Raw genomic sequence first — 19357 nt, forward strand, 5'->3', positions numbered from 1 at the left:
TTCCCTGCCTCTCCTCCCCATGCTTTGCAAGCTCAGAAAACTGTGCAGGTTTTGCTGTGGACAGAAGTGGACAGCATCAGTATTTTTAGATCTCAAGGCTACTTCTGTACCTGAACAGGAGAACTTTCCTCATTCCCTGCATGCCCACTGTGCTCCCAGTCCCTGTCTGTGACAGTCCTGGATGGCATGAGTGGCACTTCTTTAGCAGTCCAAATATCCGGTCCCACCAGTGTTTCTCACACCACAGAGCTGACTGCCATTGAGGCCATGTATTAGTTCTTGGCCAAGACCCAGGACATCAGCTGCTCCTCCAGAGAAGAGCAAGCAGAGCCCTCCAAGGCATACAGTCCTGCTCTCTCTCAGGAGTCTTAGTCTCCTGCCAGACAAACTGAAAAGAGATGTTACTCCTGGACTAGCATGGAGACAAGCACACCCCCAAGGGGTCACCATGTGCAGGTAACCCTGGGGCAGCCTCTTGAGGGTGATCTATGCGTCCCCTTTGCTGTTTAGATGCACAGAGACTGAACTGTACTACATGCAGGACCCAAGAGACTCACCAGCATTCACTCAGGGAGCTTTGGGGGAGCTTTGACGTAGCTACATCTCAAAGCACAAACCCCGCCTACCAAAATGTGATTTCTCTGCAGCATGGCTGTTATTTGGCCTCTGACCTGGGGCAGGAGGTGCTGCCTTGTCCCACAGCCAGATCACCGCCACTGCAGCTCACCTTCTGCTTGGATGCCAAGCACCAAAAGCTCACCCCTTAGTGACCTGACCTTTAGTCAGGCCACCAGCACTGCCTCAGGCTGGCCTGGCAGAAGACCCAATTTGACTTTCCTACCTGCACTGCTGTCAGTCAGGTCAATTCCTTAGATGCACAGCAGAGCACAGGGCCCTTGGGAGAGTGCACACACATCTGCTGCAAATTAAGAGACAGCACTTCCATCCTAGCCAGCATCTCTGCTCACAAGGCATCAGCTGATTTTTCTCTTTCAAATTGTCCAACTGACCGTCAGGTTCACTTCAGACCAACTCAGCCTTAAAGGAAACCTGAGAAGAGGTTATGTGCTCAGAGAAGTTGTGCTGTTCCTCTTCCCCAGCTGAACCACCTGGTCTCCCCCCAGATGCAGCTGTGATACCAGACTGCTCTCTTTCCATCAGTCATCCTTCTCACTGCTCTTTCCCCCTCTGCCTGAAATGGCCACATTTCCAGCTCCATTTCTTCATATCCAGGTGTGTTTTCTATTTTCAGACCTATCAGCCACCTTCTCTTGAAGTCACTCCGGCTCCTTCCTTTTGCAGACAGAAGAGACATGGAGGAAGGGAATTTTCTCAAGCACCAGCACATGGAGCAGGCAGTTCTGCTAAAAATGCAAGGTTAGCCATTTCCAATCCTGAGCCACATCACTATCATTCCTGTGACAGGTAAAACAGATATCCTGGCCAGCACAGAGAAGGAAGAGGCTCAAACCCAATCTCTCCAGCTTTAATTTACATTATTCCACTCAGGCTAGAAAAAGCTAGACCGAATTTACTGTCATTCTGGCTTGTCATCTTCTAAGGCACAGGCTGCTGTTTTCAAAAGGTTTTAGCCATGTGTGAGCCACCCCAAGCACTGAAGTTTTATTTTTTCAAGACCAGAAGGTCCTTGCCAGAAACAAGAGAACAATTCAGCAATACCATGAGCTGAGGCACTCCTGTCCCAGATCAGCCCCACTGCTGAACCTCGACAAGGAACTGCATGGCTTCATGCACTTCCTAAGTCCTGCTGGTTACTAGCAAAAGTACTGTACCTCATGGAACTCTGCTAGGTTAGAGGTTCCACTAAGTGGGTCTACACAGGAACACCAAGGAGGAGGGCAGGATGCACAAGAACTTGACTCTGTGTCCTTGCTAGTTATTTGATTGCTAAGTCTAGTGTATTTAATACAAGCTCGTGACTTAGCTTGGAAGTCATTAGCCAAAGGTCCACCACTGACAGGGGACCCTAGTTGAACAATTGTTCACAGCTCTGTAGGACTTTCTGCCCCAATGTCTACCCTCAGTTGAAAGAAGCCTTCAGGCCATCCTGGTGAGCAGCCCAAAGCCACTGCTCCCTCTGCCTGAGCCAAGAGCTCACACTGTGCCCATGTTGGGGGTGCCTGTGTCAGGTATTGCCAGCTTCCCCTGACACAGAACACAGGAAACAGAAACGCCCAAACTGGCATCCATTTCATGCTACTTTCTTCACAACAGCCTCCAGCAGTCCTCTGCTGCTTATGAAACAAAGATGGTATCTTTACTAATGGTTACTGATGACTGCTTCTTTCCCCATAAACTGGCCAAATCGTTTTGAACTCAAACAGTTAGCACCCATAACTGAGGAAGAACTTGTCACAAAGCTAAGCAAGGCATAGACTTGTTCAACCTGCCATCTTGTACTTTAACCAAGCATGCCCAATTCTAAATATTAATGAAAACAATGAACAGTCATTCCCTACTTGTCACACAGTTTTACCCACGTTTATCATTTCAGTTGGGAAAAGATGCCAGAGTGGGTGAATCCCAGCCTACTTACAAGGTTTCTTGAAGGGAGCTTTTCCCTTATCTTTCTTTGGTTGGCCTGATGTGTGTGTATCATTCCCAGTGCTACTACCTGAGCTGCAGCTCTTCCAAATACCACCATCCATATCCCAGGTACTGACAGAAACCTTGGAAATGTGATCTCCCTCGTCTCCACAAAGATCTTTGCCTCCACAAAGATCTCCTTCTAGATCACTTAGGAGATGCAGCCTACCCTCCCTTTGACTCTTTACCCCCACAGATCCAATCCCAAAAATTCCATTTACCAAGTGAAATAATCAGATGACATCAAAAAGAGGGTTAAAGACACTTACAAAAAGTTTTATTTACAGACCATTTCCTAAGCATGAAACTCTCCAAATGACAGAAGTCACAATTTCTGTAACCTATGTGTACAAAGTGCATGTCTTTCCCCTTTCTTCTCTCTGTAGCAGAAGAGGGGGGTAGGGGAGTATCTCTTTTTCTTTATCCCTTTCTGCCCCCAAGACAATGGGAGTAACAGCTGGGTCAGACTGAAGGGGACAAGACCTGTTGATGACTGGGTTATCCACCAGGCAGACTATGAATAGTAGTTTAGAATAAAATAAGGTTAGGAAAAGTGACTCTTTGTTTACTTGTTCAGTCTGCCCAGTGGATTCTCTGTGGAAAAAGAACATAAGATCAAAGCCCCAGGGAATAGGAAGGAAAGGTTATTCAGCTATTCATTAAATTTATTCACAGACTCAATTCAACCACTTCAGGTTTCTCAGGTACATTTGACTCAGTTTCTATTCACAGCCCTGTTGCTCTGGGTTCAAACACAGGCTCCAAAACTGAATCTGATTATCCCAGTGGGAGAGAACTCCTGTACTCCCCAAGCAGTTAGTTCCATAAGCTCACATATAGCCCCACACTATCTGTGTCAGGCAGGGATGAAAGGTTTTGGACAGCAAATGAAAACAGTGCCAACAGCAGCCCATTGCATGGGACGAGCTACTCCATCTAATTCCTCTTGGAAGCAACCTCGAGAGAGAATCTCCTGCAGTAGCACCCTCCCTTGCACTCTTTGGTGCAGGCAGAGGCGCTCTGCCAGCACTGTGCTGACCTGACAAGTAACAGGACCCAGCAAGGAGTGTATGGTTAAGAGCCAGGAAAGCTACACAATCACCTTGCTAGGCTACAAAGCACCAGCGTGAATGCAAGTGGCAAGGAGGAGCAGTGGGCAGGCACAGGAGTTCACTGTATGGAAATTCAAAACACAGATGCCAATACAGAAGAGAGCAAACAGAATGGACACTGGACTCTGAACTTGAGGAAGACTCACTTCAAGGAGCTGATGTGTAATACATCCTCTGTCAGTATGAGGCACTGCACAGGCTACACACCAGACGCAGGCTCCATTTGAGAGCTCTCAATCAGGGAAGGAAATGCGGTAGGAGTGCTCGGCCCAGGTGTAGCTTCCTTATTACTTGGATCAGATCTATTCTGAGATAGTGCTTCGCTCACATCAAGGCATGATCTTATTCTCTGAAGAATTCTTCCTTAGAGTCACAGAATCAACTAGGTTGGAAAAGACCATTGAGATCAACCTATATGACCTAACATCAGTATGTCAACTAGACCAGGTCACTGAGTGCCACATCCAATCTTTTCTTAAACACCGCTGGGATGATGACTCCACCACCTCTCTGGGCAGCCCATTCCAATGCCCAACTATACTTTCTGTGAAGAACTTTTTCTTTATGTTCAGTCTTAACTTCCCACAGTGCAGCTTAAAACTTTGTCTTCTTGTCCTGTCTCTAGTTGCCTGGGAGAAGAGACCAACCCCCACCTGGCTACAATCTCCTTACAGGGAGTTGTAGAGAGCTCCTCTTCCCCAGATGTCAAACAGCTCTGAAGTGGCCCATTCCAGGCAATAGCACTATGACTCACCTTGCAGTGGCAATGTTCTTTTGCAAGGAAAGTTTTAAGTGTCTTTCAAGTGTATCTGTTCTTGTGCTACAGTTGACCTTCATTTTGTTTCCATCCCACATAGCATTACCTTGATTTACTCAGAAAGCATCTCCTTCCTTGTCAGCCTAATGAAAGAAATACTGGGTTTTCCCTGTTCTCTTGTAGGATAGATACTCTATTTTTGACATTGTAGCAGCTTCCTTCTTAACTCCTACTATAATTTGAATTAATCAGCATACATCACTACCAAGTACTATTGCTGAGAAAGGATGCTCGCTATTTCTGAGATGTGCAGATGCTGATTCCTACATCAATGCATCAACTCATACACACTGAGCCATTGTCAGAAAAGAAAGATACACCTGGGAGTGAGCAAGTTGACTGAATGTTCCTGCCCTGTTAAGTGTGGGCAGATTTTGGGCATGGCTGAGAAGAGATGTATTTGGCTCCCTGGAGACCAGAAAGCCAAATATTCCCAAGCACAAGTAATGCAGCACCCTTCTGTGGCAGCTATTGGAATTACACAGCTATACGAGACCCTGGATTTCCTGTTGCAGATGGCAAGTTCCAGTCCCTCTGTTGACAGCAGCTCCTACTCTTCTGGTCACCTCTTCAGCGCTCTCTCTCTTCACTTGCAAGGTGCTTGTCGCTGGCTGTAGGAGACAGTAAAAGAGACAATTTGTCTTGACCTCCCTTGTCATACTGAAAAGCTGGCAGAACATGTGACCAGCTCCTTGCCTCCAGGGATCTGGAGCATTGCAGGCAGATGACTGGACCTGCTTGATCTCCTGCTCTAGCCCATCCCCTCACCAGATGGGAGAACCCGGCTGTGAGCCCACTCTGTGGAAGGAGAAGCAACCTCACAAGAGCAAATGCACCAACAACTGTGCTTTGTGACAGCTCCAGCACAGGGCACTGCTCTCCACCGGACAACGGAGCTAACAGCGTGTCACACAAAGTCCAAACAACCTGCAGGCAGACCAGTGCCATATTTATGGGCTGTGGAATTACACTTAGGAGCCTTACACATCCCTCCGCAAGGAAGTCCATTTCGTTCATTAAAATAGTGGGAGTAAAAATGGAGCCTTATTAGCTTCCAGAACAAGGTAGTTTAAGCCAGATCACACTAGGAAGTACTCACAATCACAAACTCTTTCCAGAGATCTCTGAAGTGGGGAGATCTGTCACTTTGGCTCGTTTGTACAGTTCTTCAGGGCATGGCTCTTCCGCTCCTTCGTGTTTGCGTTTTGGAGAAGCCTGGTCTGCTTGAGACAGCCTCACTGCTGTAGAAGGAAGAAGAGTCATCACTGCAATGGTTTCCCTGTGTTTAGATGGCCTCACAAGTACACCCATGCCTAACCTGCCACAGAGCTGGGAGAAAGAAGACTGCACAAGCACAGAGCCATTTGGTCACAGTTTCCCTGAAAACATTTACCAAAAAATCTTCATTAAAAGCAGAATTAAGTCACCCCAAACACAAGAGTATCCTCCTTTGACAGAGGACAGCTTAATTATACCTGATTAACCCTACAGCGATCTGCACTTCTCCTTTAAGTGGCTGCATATGATCCCATACAGGCAATAAAAGATTCACATTAATGAACTCTTATTCTTCAGCCATTTTAGACATGAAGGCTCACTGGGGACTTTTGAAAAAAGTGTAAAGGAATGTGAATGTTTTACTAGCTACGTAGCCTCTTCTTATTAGAAAAGGATCCTCTCCTGCCTGTAACCTTTAACATGACATGCAAATCAAAAGCACACAAATAGGTCCAACTCACCTGTACTGGTGCTGCAGCCCTGCCCTGAAGCTGAGTCTGTGACCGGGCCACTGAGATCTTCCACACAAGAAGGGACAGATGCCAGCAAACCTAGAGAATGGCAAGAGGATCTGAGTTAAGAAACAAAACATACCTGGGCTGGGAGAAGCTTTTCACAGAAATACCTTAGTGATCACCAACCAGCACATCCATATCCCAAAGCAGGAGGAGTTCAGAGCTGCACTGACCCAGTGCTGACTACAGACACACACTGTGATCCAGCTGTGCATTTATTTAGAATACACTGCTTAGGTTTTCTTACAAAGTGAACTATGGACCACTGGTGGTAATATAGATGGTGCTACGCTATCAGCAGCTCTCAGACCTAAGCACTCCACTCTTAGCTGTCTGAGAACATAATGGAGCTCTCCCTGGAAACCAACTGAGCAGATTTGGCAGGCACTGCTTCCTCTTGCAAAGACAGGCCAGAGAAGCAAGTAACACCTATTTTAAATCATGACCTTTTCTCCCAGCATTCTATCTCCTATTAAAGACACAAACTTTTGCAATTGCTGGTACTTACAGAGGCCCCTATAGCGTGACAGCTGCTGGTAGATCTGCTTCATGCGCTCGATGTTCAGTCGGCTGGTCTCTGCGTGGTTCACCATGGGTTTGGGGTAGTCCACCCCAATGATGCACTTGGCTGCCTTCTGCACAGACTCTGGGGCATTCCATGGTTCGTAGATATATCGTGAAGGGAAACCCTTTAGTTTGGGCAGATACCTCCTGCAACACAAGTAGAAAGCAGTGCAGTACACACAATGCACAGAAAGTGCCATGCACCTGTGAGCCACTGATTGACTTCAGCTTAGAGATGCAGAAACAAAGATCAGCTCCAGTCAACATCACTTACTTCACATAGTCACCACTGGGGTCTGTGCGACGCCCAAAGCCCACAGGACAGTAACAGTGGAAGAACTGCTGGAAGAATGCGCTGCATGAGAGCCACATCCAGCTGCCCGCGTTCACGCTGAAATCTGCATCCAGCAACAGCTCATCAAACACCTGCAGCAATTGGAGGAAAAGGCACTGAGACCTTCCCTGGGGAGGACTTTGTGGCAGTAGGACCCAAGATGCTATTTCAAATGGCAGGCATTGAGCTATGAGAACAGAGCAGCAGCACAGAGGTGATCTGCTGGCTGAAGTCAGTTGGCTGGTCAATGCATCTCACTTCCTGACACTTTCACTTATGGAGGCATGGTCTGCTCACACTGATAAAGTGCTGGCTAATCTCTCATGCAGCTACAGACTAAATCACTACCTAGTGTTGCAGCAAGCTTTGGGTATTGATCCTAGCCTGGCAGGCATAACTAATGTAAAGCATGAGCCCCAGGAAGGAGAGGATGCTGCACAGAAGAACGTGCGCCAAAGCAAGAAGAAAGAACCTTTCTGAAGGTCCCAGAGCACACTACCACTGAGAGGCAGAACAGTTTCAGCAGTAACTCACTCACATCCATGCACAGATGCTACACTTTAGGCAGCACTTTCAATTATGCTCTTTGTCAGCTTTGTGACCAGAAGCCTCTGCCTCCACTTTTTGTGTAGGGCAGTATGTACACTGGATAGATTCAAGCTGTGTGTCCTTTCAGATGGCCCAAGAGGAGGGTCTTTTACCTCTTTCCTTGAGAGACTCTAGACTCAGATTTCACAGTCATGGAGCGCTCCCTGACCGGCACGGTGATGGATTTTATAATGACGAAAAAGGTCAGGTTAAGAAGTGACACTAAACTTGCAAAGAAAACAGATGGACTGAGAGAATTTTTACAAAAAAACAACCCGAAACTAAAAGCACCCCCCCATTTAGTTAAGGTTACTTGAGGCTTGTGACACAGTTAGAGCCTTGCAGTAGAAGGCAGAAAGAAGTCAGGCTGTTGGCTGGCCAAGAGCCTGCTAGCAAACCCTCTCTTCCATGCACCTTTTACACACGAAGCAAAAGCCATACCTGTGTGCCCATCCTTGCAGCAAGTGCCAGGGAGACTTTGTTTTCCTTATGGCCTCCTGAAAATATCTGAAAATGCCAGGACTCACCCTGACTCCTGACTCCCAGCTGATCCAGAGGTCACCCCTGGTCAGGAAGCAGGCCACTGCATGTCTGGCCAGATGGTGGATCCACCCTTCTTGTCTCAGTTGGGTCATGATCGCATCAATCCAAGGGAAGCCTGTCTTGCCCTCTGCCCACTTTGCCAAGGCTTCAGGGTTCCTGTCCCAGGGGATTTGTATGCAGATGGGATTCCCCTCCATGCGATCAAATTTTGGGTTGTTGGTGGCTGCTGTGTAGAAGAACTCCCGCCACAGCAGCTGTCCATACAGAGAGAGGGGGGGTGTGCTGTTCCGCTTCACCTGTGGAGAGGGAACATGGCTGTCACAAGCACTGAAGGACTGCCTTCATGAAGCTGAGCTGTGAGGCACCCATGCACTTACACACATTTCCCAAGTCAGCTACTGACCACTGCCATAAAGGAGCTCAGTGCTGGATCCCCCCTTATCAGAAAGCCCAGATGGTAAAGTCAGAGCACTGACAGAGATCACTCAGTACAATGACAAGTGACTGGAATGATGTAAAACTAGCTGTAAATGGCTCTACATGGCTCATAAAACAGAAGTCCAGACTGAAGAACAAGGTACCACCAGATTTAAGGCCTGCGTGAGTACATACAGGACAACTACTTTCTTACCCAAAAGCCCCACTGGTAGTAGCAACAAGCTCAGCCCAACAATTAAATGCTAGGGAGGCAACTGATCTTTTGCACCAATTCTGGCACACTGCCTGGCAACCAGCATCATGCTATACATGCTCAAACCCCACCTGCCCTCCAGGTGAACCTTTTGTCTTACCTTCTTGTACAGCTCCCAGAGACGATAGTAAAACAAGCGGCAGGACAAGCAGCCAAAACGCAGGTAGGGACTGAGTCCTGTGGGGCTGGCCAGCAATGAATTGGCATTCATCCGTGGTCTTTCGTAATTTGCAACCCATGCCTAGACAGATTCAGGAGAAATGAGCCAAAACCCCCTTGTATTTGTGGGACACTGCTAAAGGCAAGCCTCTGTGCAGGTGGTGAGGACACTCACATCTGAAAACACAGTCTCTTTTATTTACTTCCAACCACTGCTCAACCCCATGCCCCATTCAAGAAATGCAAAACCTTTGCCCCAGGATTTAAACCAAAGTTATTTTGCCCAAGAGGATTAATTTGCTTTGCATACAGGAGCTAACAACCTGGAGGGTTCCTAGGGATACCAGCTAACGCAACTGTTTATGTCCAGGTACATCTATCTCATTTTACACACTGAACAAATAAACTGGGGAGATTCAGACCCCTTTGTGGAGCATTATGTTGATAATTTATCTCCTCTTCAGCACAAGTATTTATGCTTTGATTTCCACAACTGATATCAAGCCACTCAACTGGATGGAATAAAGAAGTACAAAATGGTTAAAACTGAGCCATGCTTTGGCAGCTGGGTCACCTTTCATTACTTTGAAATTGTTTGCCTTGTGCACTATAATCAAGAACACCAGCCCCATTGAAAAAAATCTGATTATTTCAACAAGGGGCTCAAGGAATGCCAGCCAGTGAGACACCCTATTAAGATGCTGATGGACAAGGGGAAGGCATTCTTTTATAAGCATGTACTCACACTAATACCCAAGGTAAAGATAACAAGAGGTGGTGTGCACTGTGCAGCAAGGACTGAAAAACTTAACAGAAGAATTTCCAAGTTTGCACTCCTCTAAAGGAAACTGAGAAGTAGGCACAAAAAAGAGTCCAATGTGCTTCAAACAGCAGCATAAATAACATACTGCTCTAAATTTTTGGACCATACACTCCTTTCCACAGGTGAACATTATGACCACTGCTAGGAAGAGCAGGGAATGGGGTAATAGGTAACACTACAGTTTTCATTTGGAGGCACAGTCTGCAAGAAACACCACTTAAATAAGGGGTTACCTTTCTTTCCAAGTGTTTATCCAACCGTGCCAGAGCTTCTGTCTCCCCTCCTTGCCAGACTGCAGGGGCAAGACCATCAGTAGGAAAGCCTGAAAGAAAGAACTTTATAAGATTTGAAGCTATGCCAGACAAAGGGCATAGATATGGGGTAATGCACTAACAACAGCAAGACAGTACATACTACAGTTGCCTAACGTGGCTTACTTGCTGCTCTAATCCTTGTACAGCAGGCAAATCATGTAGGATATAGGGAGAGCCTGCTCATGATACAGCACTTCAAGGGCCTCTCCCTGCAATGCTACAGGGAGCCTTATGGTGACTTTCCCCATTGCTCACAGCCAGCATTCTCTCTGGCGTGTCAACACTACCCACAGGCCAGAGCAGCTGGCAATGAAACATCTGCTTCACAGCTCTGCCTTACAAAACACCTTGCCATCGACATCAGCAGCTCACTAGGTAGCCCACCTGCTCCTGGTGAGGCTCCTCATCTGCTGAGGCTGGTGCTGGGGAAGGCTCTGGATTAGTGCAAAAGAACCACTGCAAAGGGGGGAGCAATAATGCAGTCCCCCTACAGTGCTCTGGGCACACAGAGGAGCCTCCCCTGGAAGCAAGCAGAGCAGTGTAAGGTTACAGGTAGTCTCACATTTGGCCAGACAATAAAGAAAGTAGATCCATGCAGGACTGCAGCCCTCAGGATACCCCTGTTGTGAAGCCCCATGCTTTTACATGACTGTTGAAGCTGTGCCTTAAGGTGTCAGGAGATACTTCCTATAAAGCTGGTATGGAGCTTCCAGTCACAGACACACAGACAGTATTCTGCATTAGTCCTTTCTTCCCTTGCATTTAGATTCACTTCCCTGATGTAGGTTTTGCATTCCTCATGCCTCAGCTATTCATTCTCCTTCTTCAAGTCTTACAGGACTGTAAGGCACAGCAGGATGAGTGGAAGGAATTTTTGTAATATCTTTTGTCTTGCTAAGTTCACAAATTGGTGCCGCTTGGCAATACCGGAATGAAATTATCTAAACCTGGTACACAGTTAGTTTACCTCCTCAGGTCTGTTACACAACATGCCTGAGATTGCAGTAGGAGGAAAGCAGCTGGTGAGGACATGAGATCCTAGTACAGTGGTTACATGCTCAGTATAGCAGAGAGCACAATGACAGATGCAGAGCCCTTCAGAGCAGTGCTAAAGGGGATGCTGGGCATCAGCAGCAGTGCAAGAGATGCCAGTGTGTTATCACAAGGTCCGGCACTTGCTGAAAGAATTAGGCCATGCTATGGCTAGAGGCAGCCCATGTCAGGTGAGAACATGTGCCAGCCACTGCAAACAGTTCCATTAGATCCCGTTTCAGCTAGCAGTAGTCCTTGCCTTCTCTCTTGACACATACCCAGCTCTTCCAGGGATGGGACCCCATAGACATCATCATGGTTTTCCTGGATGTCCACTTTACATGTTTCCATCTGCTGACTTATTACAGTGCTCACTGGCTTCTTGGGGAGCTCCATACGGCTAATGATGGCCTGGAAGCGCTTGTAGGTGAGGGGTGGCTTGTGGCCATTCAGCTCAATTATTCTGGAGATAAAATAAACAAGATGAAACAACACAGCCTCACTACCACAGACAACACAAGGAAATGACATCCAGACTGGACCCTGCTATCTCTGTTCAGGATAGCCTTTCACTCTGATTACTGAAATCCTTATAGACCTATGTTTCACTTGATGCATCCCTCAAAGGGATATTAAAATCAGCCAAACAAAATTCTAAAATACATCAGAAGACAAAATATCATATATTTCCACATCTCCACAGGGAAAAAAAAACCCTCAAAACAGCTCTAGCTGAATCAAGCTGAGCATCCTATCTCTCTCCTGGAGCTCATCAGACCCCTGTATGAAACCTCTACCTGATTACTGCCTGTCTCCTCAAGGTGGCAAACCCTAGACTTGCATCCGGGTCCCCTGACACCTTGTGATATCCTAATCTGATTCTGACCGTACTTCCTTCTTTTCTGACACACAAGACTCAGCCTGTTAGTGATCCCTCCTCCACCTATCTTGGATGAGACAAATCCCAGTTTGCATCATTCCTCTCTCCCTGTGATTAGAGAGATCATTATCCTCCCTTCATGCCATAAGGTCACGAGCAGCCCTGTCTCATGGTATTGACCTGTGTCAGATCACACTATGGAAAAAGACAGTCAAAGTTCTCCATTCCTCTACTTCATCAAGCATCCACAGCCTGCTGGGGCCATGCAGTCTTATTTTTCCTGGGACAGAGAACTTTGAGAAGCCCCCTGGGCACGGTAAACTTCCCCAGGCTGAAAGATGCCATTTTTAACCCCTCTCCTGTAGGAGTGGAAGGAGTTAACAGCAAAGCCGACAGCACAGGGATCGCCAGCATTACGTAAAGCGGAGGCAGGCAACCCCACGGCTCACACAGAAGCCGCAGCACAGCAGCCTTCCCCACCCATTACAATCAACAGCTTATGCAAGGGGCCGGGCTTAGAGCCGAGTGTTCCGGCGGCGCCATGTGCCGCCCCTTCCCCCGGGGCCGCACGTGTGGCGGGGCGGAGCGACACGCCGGGGCCGGGGCTCCCTCCCGCACGTGTGCGCCGCGGTGACCCGGCTCCCCGGCACCGGCCCGGAGCCAGCCCTCCCGCACAGCCGGCCGAGGGAAGCGGAGCCTTCCCCACGGGCAGCACGGCTGAACAAAGTAAAAATGAAGCCTCCTGCAGTTTCCTCCCTGTTTTCTGCTTTTAAGTTGTAAACACTGGGAGATAAAGACATTAACGAACAGGGCAAGGAGGGAGGGGAGGCCATCGGGATGTGCACAGCACTCTGACATAGACAAAGCCACAGAGACAGATATATTTGCATTTGCCTTACAGCCAACACGTTCTGTCCTGCATCACCACCAGAGTGCATCTCCTCTGCTTTCCTGCGTGCACTTTTTTGCTGTCTCCACGTTCCACCCCAGAGATGGCAAGAAATGACAGAACTCATCACCCACCACACTCTTCTCTGTGACTGCTTTGTGAGTCCCCAAACAAGACCAGCCAAAGATTCCCAGAAAAATCAGTGTTTCCACTGGATGAGAAGTGAGGCATTTCCAGTTACAGCACTCTAGAGAGGCTTACTTGTTTCCATAGGAATTCAGAGCTTGGAAGAGAAAATGTGACAAAGCTGCACCGTGTTTGCCCTGGGGTGCTTGTGACGGGGGCAGGGAAGCTACTTCTTCCACACTGCCTCTTTTTTCAGTCCTGCTAAAGCTGCAGTTGAGTCCGAGATCCACACCATTGTACAAGATCCACAGCTAAAACTTCTGTGGACAGCTGGCTACTTGGAGCAAATCACTGTGACTAGCAGATGGATGCTAGTGTCTGTGCTTGAAATCCTCAAGGATGTGAATATGAGTGAAGTTACCTACTACCACTCCTGAATTCCTGAAGACTTATTGGATCGGGGACACAAATATTTTAAGACAGGACTAGGACAAGTTGCACATTTCACAGCACCTGACACTGGCATTATGCACTAAATCTGGACCTTACACAATACTGCGAGGAAAAGAAGTATTGAATACTGGATATTGCACAATATGGGGTATTATACTACACTTACTGGGTATTGTAGTACTGTTCAGGCCTTCTGTACAAAAAATTGTACAGGAAGCTCCCCAAGCAGGGGTCTTTTCCTTCCTCATACTGACCTTCTAATCCAGGCCATACACTTTCACATGACTTTCAATGACAAAATGGGAGGCCCCTCCCCAGGATTTAATACTCCCAGTTCACCCATTTCCCATAGCCCAATTTGCCACATGCAGCAGCTATTCTAGCTTTCCTGAAGTGGAACAGAGAATCACTGTATTCATCACACAGAACCTTACCTTAGTTAGTGAGCACACCCAAAACTGGCTGTGCTACCAAACTAGCAATATGCTGCTGCCCAGCACTATCTGACAGTAGTACCTTGATGCCAGAAGTTATGAAGGTCTGTTTGACCATCAGTCACACTTCACCTCAGGAAAGCAGGCAACCCAAACCTGACCAAACAATTCCAGCACTGCTATGATTATAAGGTATCCTACAGTCAGTCACCTGTGACAGCAGAGTGTCTGCAGACTCAAATTCATGTCCTCACAGGTGTCAGCTTCTGAATCATCTCCACAGCAGTGCCCCTGCAGGATGGCTAATGGGCTCAGGAAAGCTGCTGGCCTCAAACACCTGACACCTCAGCTCGCTATCAAATGACAAGGCTGGGTTCTGGCAAGGGACTGAATGTGCTCCCCTGCTTCCTTGCGGGAGGAAGAGCTGGCTGCCAGCACTCGGCATGCAGGCTGCCCAAGGCAGCCCAGTACCAATTCACGCGGACTGTGTTGTTAGCCTTGCCAGCTTATGCAATTGCTCTGATCCAAATCCCCGCTCCAGAGAGCTCATGGAGGGTTCTGTCTAGTAGAACAAAGGGTATTTCTACAGATTCAGAGAGGAGATGGAGAGATAAGCAACTCATCTGTCCATCCAACAGATGCTGAACAAAGAACAAGCAGTTCAACTTCCGCAGAAACACATACTGAGAAGATGAGAGATGAAGAAGTGACTTGATGACAGGCTCGGTATCGGCAGTGGGGGAAAACACCTGACACCAGAGCACCATGCAAGACAGGAGAGGATAACAAGATGTGGCAAGCAGAAGTTTGAGTAAACCTTCTTAGAAATAACCCACCTTTTTGGCACAGTGTACTGAACTGCAGAAGCACCAAGGCACGCACAGCTCCCCAGGCTCGGTTCATTTAAGTTAGCACGTGCTCCTATGAGAACACATTCTACAGTCATTTCAGCCTTAGCCTCGGGCATTTGAGGAAAAGGTGATCCTGATGTATGCTACAAGCACACAAGATCACAGCGTTCTTTTCTGACCTACACCACTCCTGCTGAACAACCCAGCCTGCCTGGGATTACAGAACCCACAGTGCTGACCACAAGTAAACACACTACAAAGGATTTCGATCCTAAGGAGGAGAAAATGGGCAGATCCAGGGAAGACACAAAGCAACCTGTCACCTGGAAGTTGTCAGACAGAATAACTGTCAAGTAAAGGCTTATGAACAGGCTAAGCTGATACCCAAGAAATTATCTTTTCTGTCTGACTTCTACAATCTGAACATTGCTCAGCTTAATTGGGATTTCCCAGATTTTCTTAGGAGTATTTACCAGCACTGATGTTCATTTCCTACACCCCTCTCCTTGTTTTGGGAAAGAGGAGGTGAAAGATGCTCTGATAATCACACATGTATGCTGGCAGTGCCAACAAGGGGTAAACTGTAATTTTCCTACTGGGTAAAACTGGTCAAATTCACAAGTTAACTGAACAGGCTCTTGGCAAATGTTTAGAAGAAGCTGGTGAAGGTGGTACCAGGAACACACTGCAGGGGACAAGAGAAGTGCTGGATTCATTTATGTAGGAGTGAAAGATTAGTCTAAATTGTTTGAAACTGGGCTGACAATCTTGTCAGAAACCTGATTAAAGAAAGATGAGAAGTAGGATGCCACTACCAGGTATTACTACCACCTGCTAATTATGCAGGAAAAACATTAGGGTGAGCAGAGGGACAATACATACCAAGAGTTAGAAGCTGGAAGGAGAGATAGTCTGAGACTTCCAGGAGAAATACAGTATCACAAACTGTATTACCACCTGCTGAGAAATCTCAGAGATGCCAAGAACCAAGAAATGTCAGAGTAACTGGACACCTCAAGCACATCCACACAGACTGGGCATCTATCACACCCCATCACCTGCCAAAACCCAGTTTTCAAGTTGCCATAAACGACTGCTTCATGAAACAAGAAATCAAGAACCCACAAGAAGTGTTAATTCATTACTTAGTCTTAGACAGTGCTAAGGTATAGCTGAAAATGTTAGTTATCACTTGCCTGCTCTGTGACTTTAGCATGCATCAATTTAACACCCTTCCAGGAGCCCAGGAGCAACAATATCATACAGATGTGAAAAGCTATTTCAGAAAGATCACAAGAGTCAAAACAATTAAAGAATAGCATCAGCTAAGAGAGGCAGAATCTTTTGGAAAAATGAAGACAAAAACAGAAACCCACCAAACTTTGGTGGGTTAAACTAAAAACCACAGCCTTCTTGCATCTCCTAATCAAAATCAAAGTTTGAGAAACTTTTTAAAAAAAGCATAAGTAGTAAAAAAAAAAAAAATCTAACCAAGACCATCCCATTTACAGATACTCCAAGATATTTACAGGCCCAAGAGGTGATAAACTCATTAAAGAGAGACTGTAAGAGCACAAGAAAACCCCTGCATATATTTCTGCAGGTGTATTCACTATGGAGGTATCTAGGGAGGTTATGACTCTTGGTTTTTTTTAAAGAAAATGTTATCAGGTGCTGTGACAGATTGGGAGACCAGGAAAAAGTGCCTGGTGGAAAAAAGTGCACAAAACAATGCTATGCTTTAAAAGCTTGCCAGGGCCACCAAATATTCACCCAGAAATTGTAACTGTCCAAATACTGTGGGGGAAAAAAGAAAGTAAATACCACTCCTGATTTTAAAAGCATTTCAGGGGCATCAGAGGGACAAATGAATAGACTGATGTGAACATTAGGCAGATGGGTATAAAACACTAATGGAAACAGTGAATGCATGGATGTATGCAATATGTTGGAGGGTTAATTTGGCCTTGGTAAAAGGGAAGTTGTGCCTGAAAATCTATTAGAGACATTTGAGCCTGGGGCAAAGGAGTCAATATATCCTCTGTGAATTTTGAGAAATTTCATTGAGATCCCTCAATGAAAAAATTTGAAGAAACCACAATAATTTGCAATAAAGGAAAAGGTCCATGCAGACAGAAAATTCTTTCGTTTACAGAATTAGAGAAGGAATCTATTTTTCCAACAGGAAGAGAAATCCTACACAGAGCTGAACTAGGGCTTGTGCTGCTCAATATTTTTTACAAAAATATCTGGGAAGGGACAAAAAAGAGCATGATGATAAAGATTACTGACGCAATAAGCATCTGGGATAGCTAAAGATAAAAGGCAACTTAACAATTTCCCTATATACCACATAACCAACTGCCAAAAATATCAGATGAAATTGCAGTGTTGGTCATGTTGTTTCTCCATATGTAATCCTAAACTTATTTACACAGTAGCAGCCTCTCAAATAGCTATGACCATTCTGGAAGGAAGCCCTGAGACATCAGTTTAATGTTTAGCAGCACTCAGAAAAATCAGAAATAATGTTACTGTTAGGAAAAGACGGGACACATTATAGCACTCTAAAAATCTATGTTGCTTCTACATTTTGCGCACTTCTTGTCATTTTCACCACTGCTCTCCACCTCTAGAAATACCTGGAAGTATAAAGAAAGGTGATAAAACAAGAGATTTAGAACAGATTCCACCTGAAACTCCACTTTGGAAAAGACATAGGTGACATGAAGAAGAATGTGATGGCTGTTGACATTGGAGGGGTGAGAATGTAATGAACTTTGGTAATAAACATGGTATTCTAATGCAGAATTAGAAAACAGCACCTGCTCACAAGACAGGTTCAAGAATCCTTCTCACTCCAGGGACAAACATTTCCACACAGTATGTGCTAATCTCAAAGCTCCTTCCCGTAGGAAATGATGGATGTTAAAGATTTATGGGAGAAAATCTACATTCAGCATTACTGGCACAAGTCACATCAGAAAGAAAAGGGAAAAAAAAGGGAGAAAGAAAAAAAAAGCAAGCAACCTGTAAGAATAGTTCTAAAACACAGTACTGACTTTGAAGTCAAGCATACCTTAGAGTCTTAGCTGAAAGACTGTCACCACCATTTAAAATCACATGTATATAGCGGGATTATACATATAAGTAAATATATAAAAACTCAACATCAAAACAAACATAGCAAACACAAAACAAAGACAAAGCATTCAGGTTTTAGAAAAAGGAAAGTTTGTTCCAATCTACCTTGTTTTACTTCTTCCAGCTGTCCTGACACATCCATCAGTTAAAAGCCCTGCTTTCATAACCTGTTTGAGACAACAGCTCAACTACCTTTATTACAATGAAGCAAAAAAAAAAAAGCAATCCATACATTGAGGACATGCTCAAGGGGAGCAACCAACAGGACACAGCTGAGCAAATTAAATGCCACTCAAGTACAAAGTTTAATAAGCTTGAGGCAACACCTTTCTGTACATTCACGTCACTGTCAGCACTTTGACGTGTTCTAATCAAAGTGGAGTGTGCCAAGTAATCCTTACGGGCTCACTCAGGATGACAGTGATCAGTGTAATGGAACAGACTGAAGTCTTTGCAGACAGGACAATTCCAGCCTAGCCCTGACCGCACCTCTGCCCTTTCTCTGCCCATACCTGTCCAGGTCATAGAGGGTGTGGGAGTTCTCTATCACCACCTCCACACCAGCCTCCTTGGCCAGTTTGACGATAGCTGCATCCCTCTCCTTTCCAAACGGCTCCGAGTCATATTCAAAGGTGAGACGAGTGACTCCCCATTCCTGCAAGAAAAACAATACACCCAGCTGTCAAACAGAAGACTATTTCTAACCAACACAGTTACAAATGAAGATTTCAGAATTCCTGAGCAATTTAAAGTTCTGGAAGCTTTGAGAGTGTTGCTGTGAGAACAGCAATCTGAATTTGAGATAAGCAAAGAAGCAACAATTTTATCAGCTCTAGCAAACATCAGATCTGCTATGCAAATTTGTAATGTCAGGTTTAAAACACATCAGAGGAGGTTCAGTTCTTGTCTATTACTGCTCTTAGATTTCAGCTCACTTCCTGAGCCCTACCAATAACACGTTTTGTTGCACATGCTGTCCTGAAGTAACCTTACCATCCTCTTCCAGCATTTGCAGAAAAAGCATTTCAGAAAGCTCTTCCAACAGAAGTTCTGCTCAACCCCCCGTGTTTTTTATGTGGCAACATTAAGTAAAATCAACACAGTCTAAATTTTTCCTGATATCTCTTTAAAGACATCACACAATAGGAAACCAATATCCATCCCAAACAGAAGGAAACAGGAAATTGCAGGACACAGGACAGC

The 19357-nt window shown here is 45.9% G+C and overlaps 1 protein-coding gene across 2 annotated transcripts; it reads right to left on the reverse strand.

Moving 5' to 3' along the window:
• Nucleotides 1-2857: 2857 nt before the first annotated feature.
• Nucleotides 2858-18775, reverse strand: CRY2 (cryptochrome circadian regulator 2). Of its 2 annotated transcripts, none has more exons than XM_066551182.1 (10): nt 18667-18775; nt 11656-11840; nt 10265-10353; nt 9150-9290; nt 8343-8654; nt 7168-7319; nt 6838-7040; nt 6276-6365; nt 5636-5774; nt 2858-5147 (listed from the first exon to the last, which is right to left on the reverse strand). In XM_066551182.1, exons 2-9 carry the CDS (start codon nt 11771-11773, stop codon nt 5638-5640), a joined length of 1242 nt encoding a protein of 413 aa, XP_066407279.1. In that variant the 5' UTR covers nt 11774-11840; nt 18667-18775; the 3' UTR covers nt 2858-5147; nt 5636-5637. The 2 variants fall into 2 exon arrangements, with proteins under 2 accessions (XP_066407279.1, XP_066407278.1); XM_066551181.1 differs by having other exon boundaries at nt 5636-5777.
• Nucleotides 18776-19357: the final 582 nt, after the last annotated feature.

This window comes from Molothrus aeneus, chromosome 6 (assembly GCF_037042795.1).
Source record: "Molothrus aeneus isolate 106 chromosome 6, BPBGC_Maene_1.0, whole genome shotgun sequence".
NCBI lineage: Eukaryota > Metazoa > Chordata > Aves > Passeriformes > Icteridae > Molothrus > Molothrus aeneus.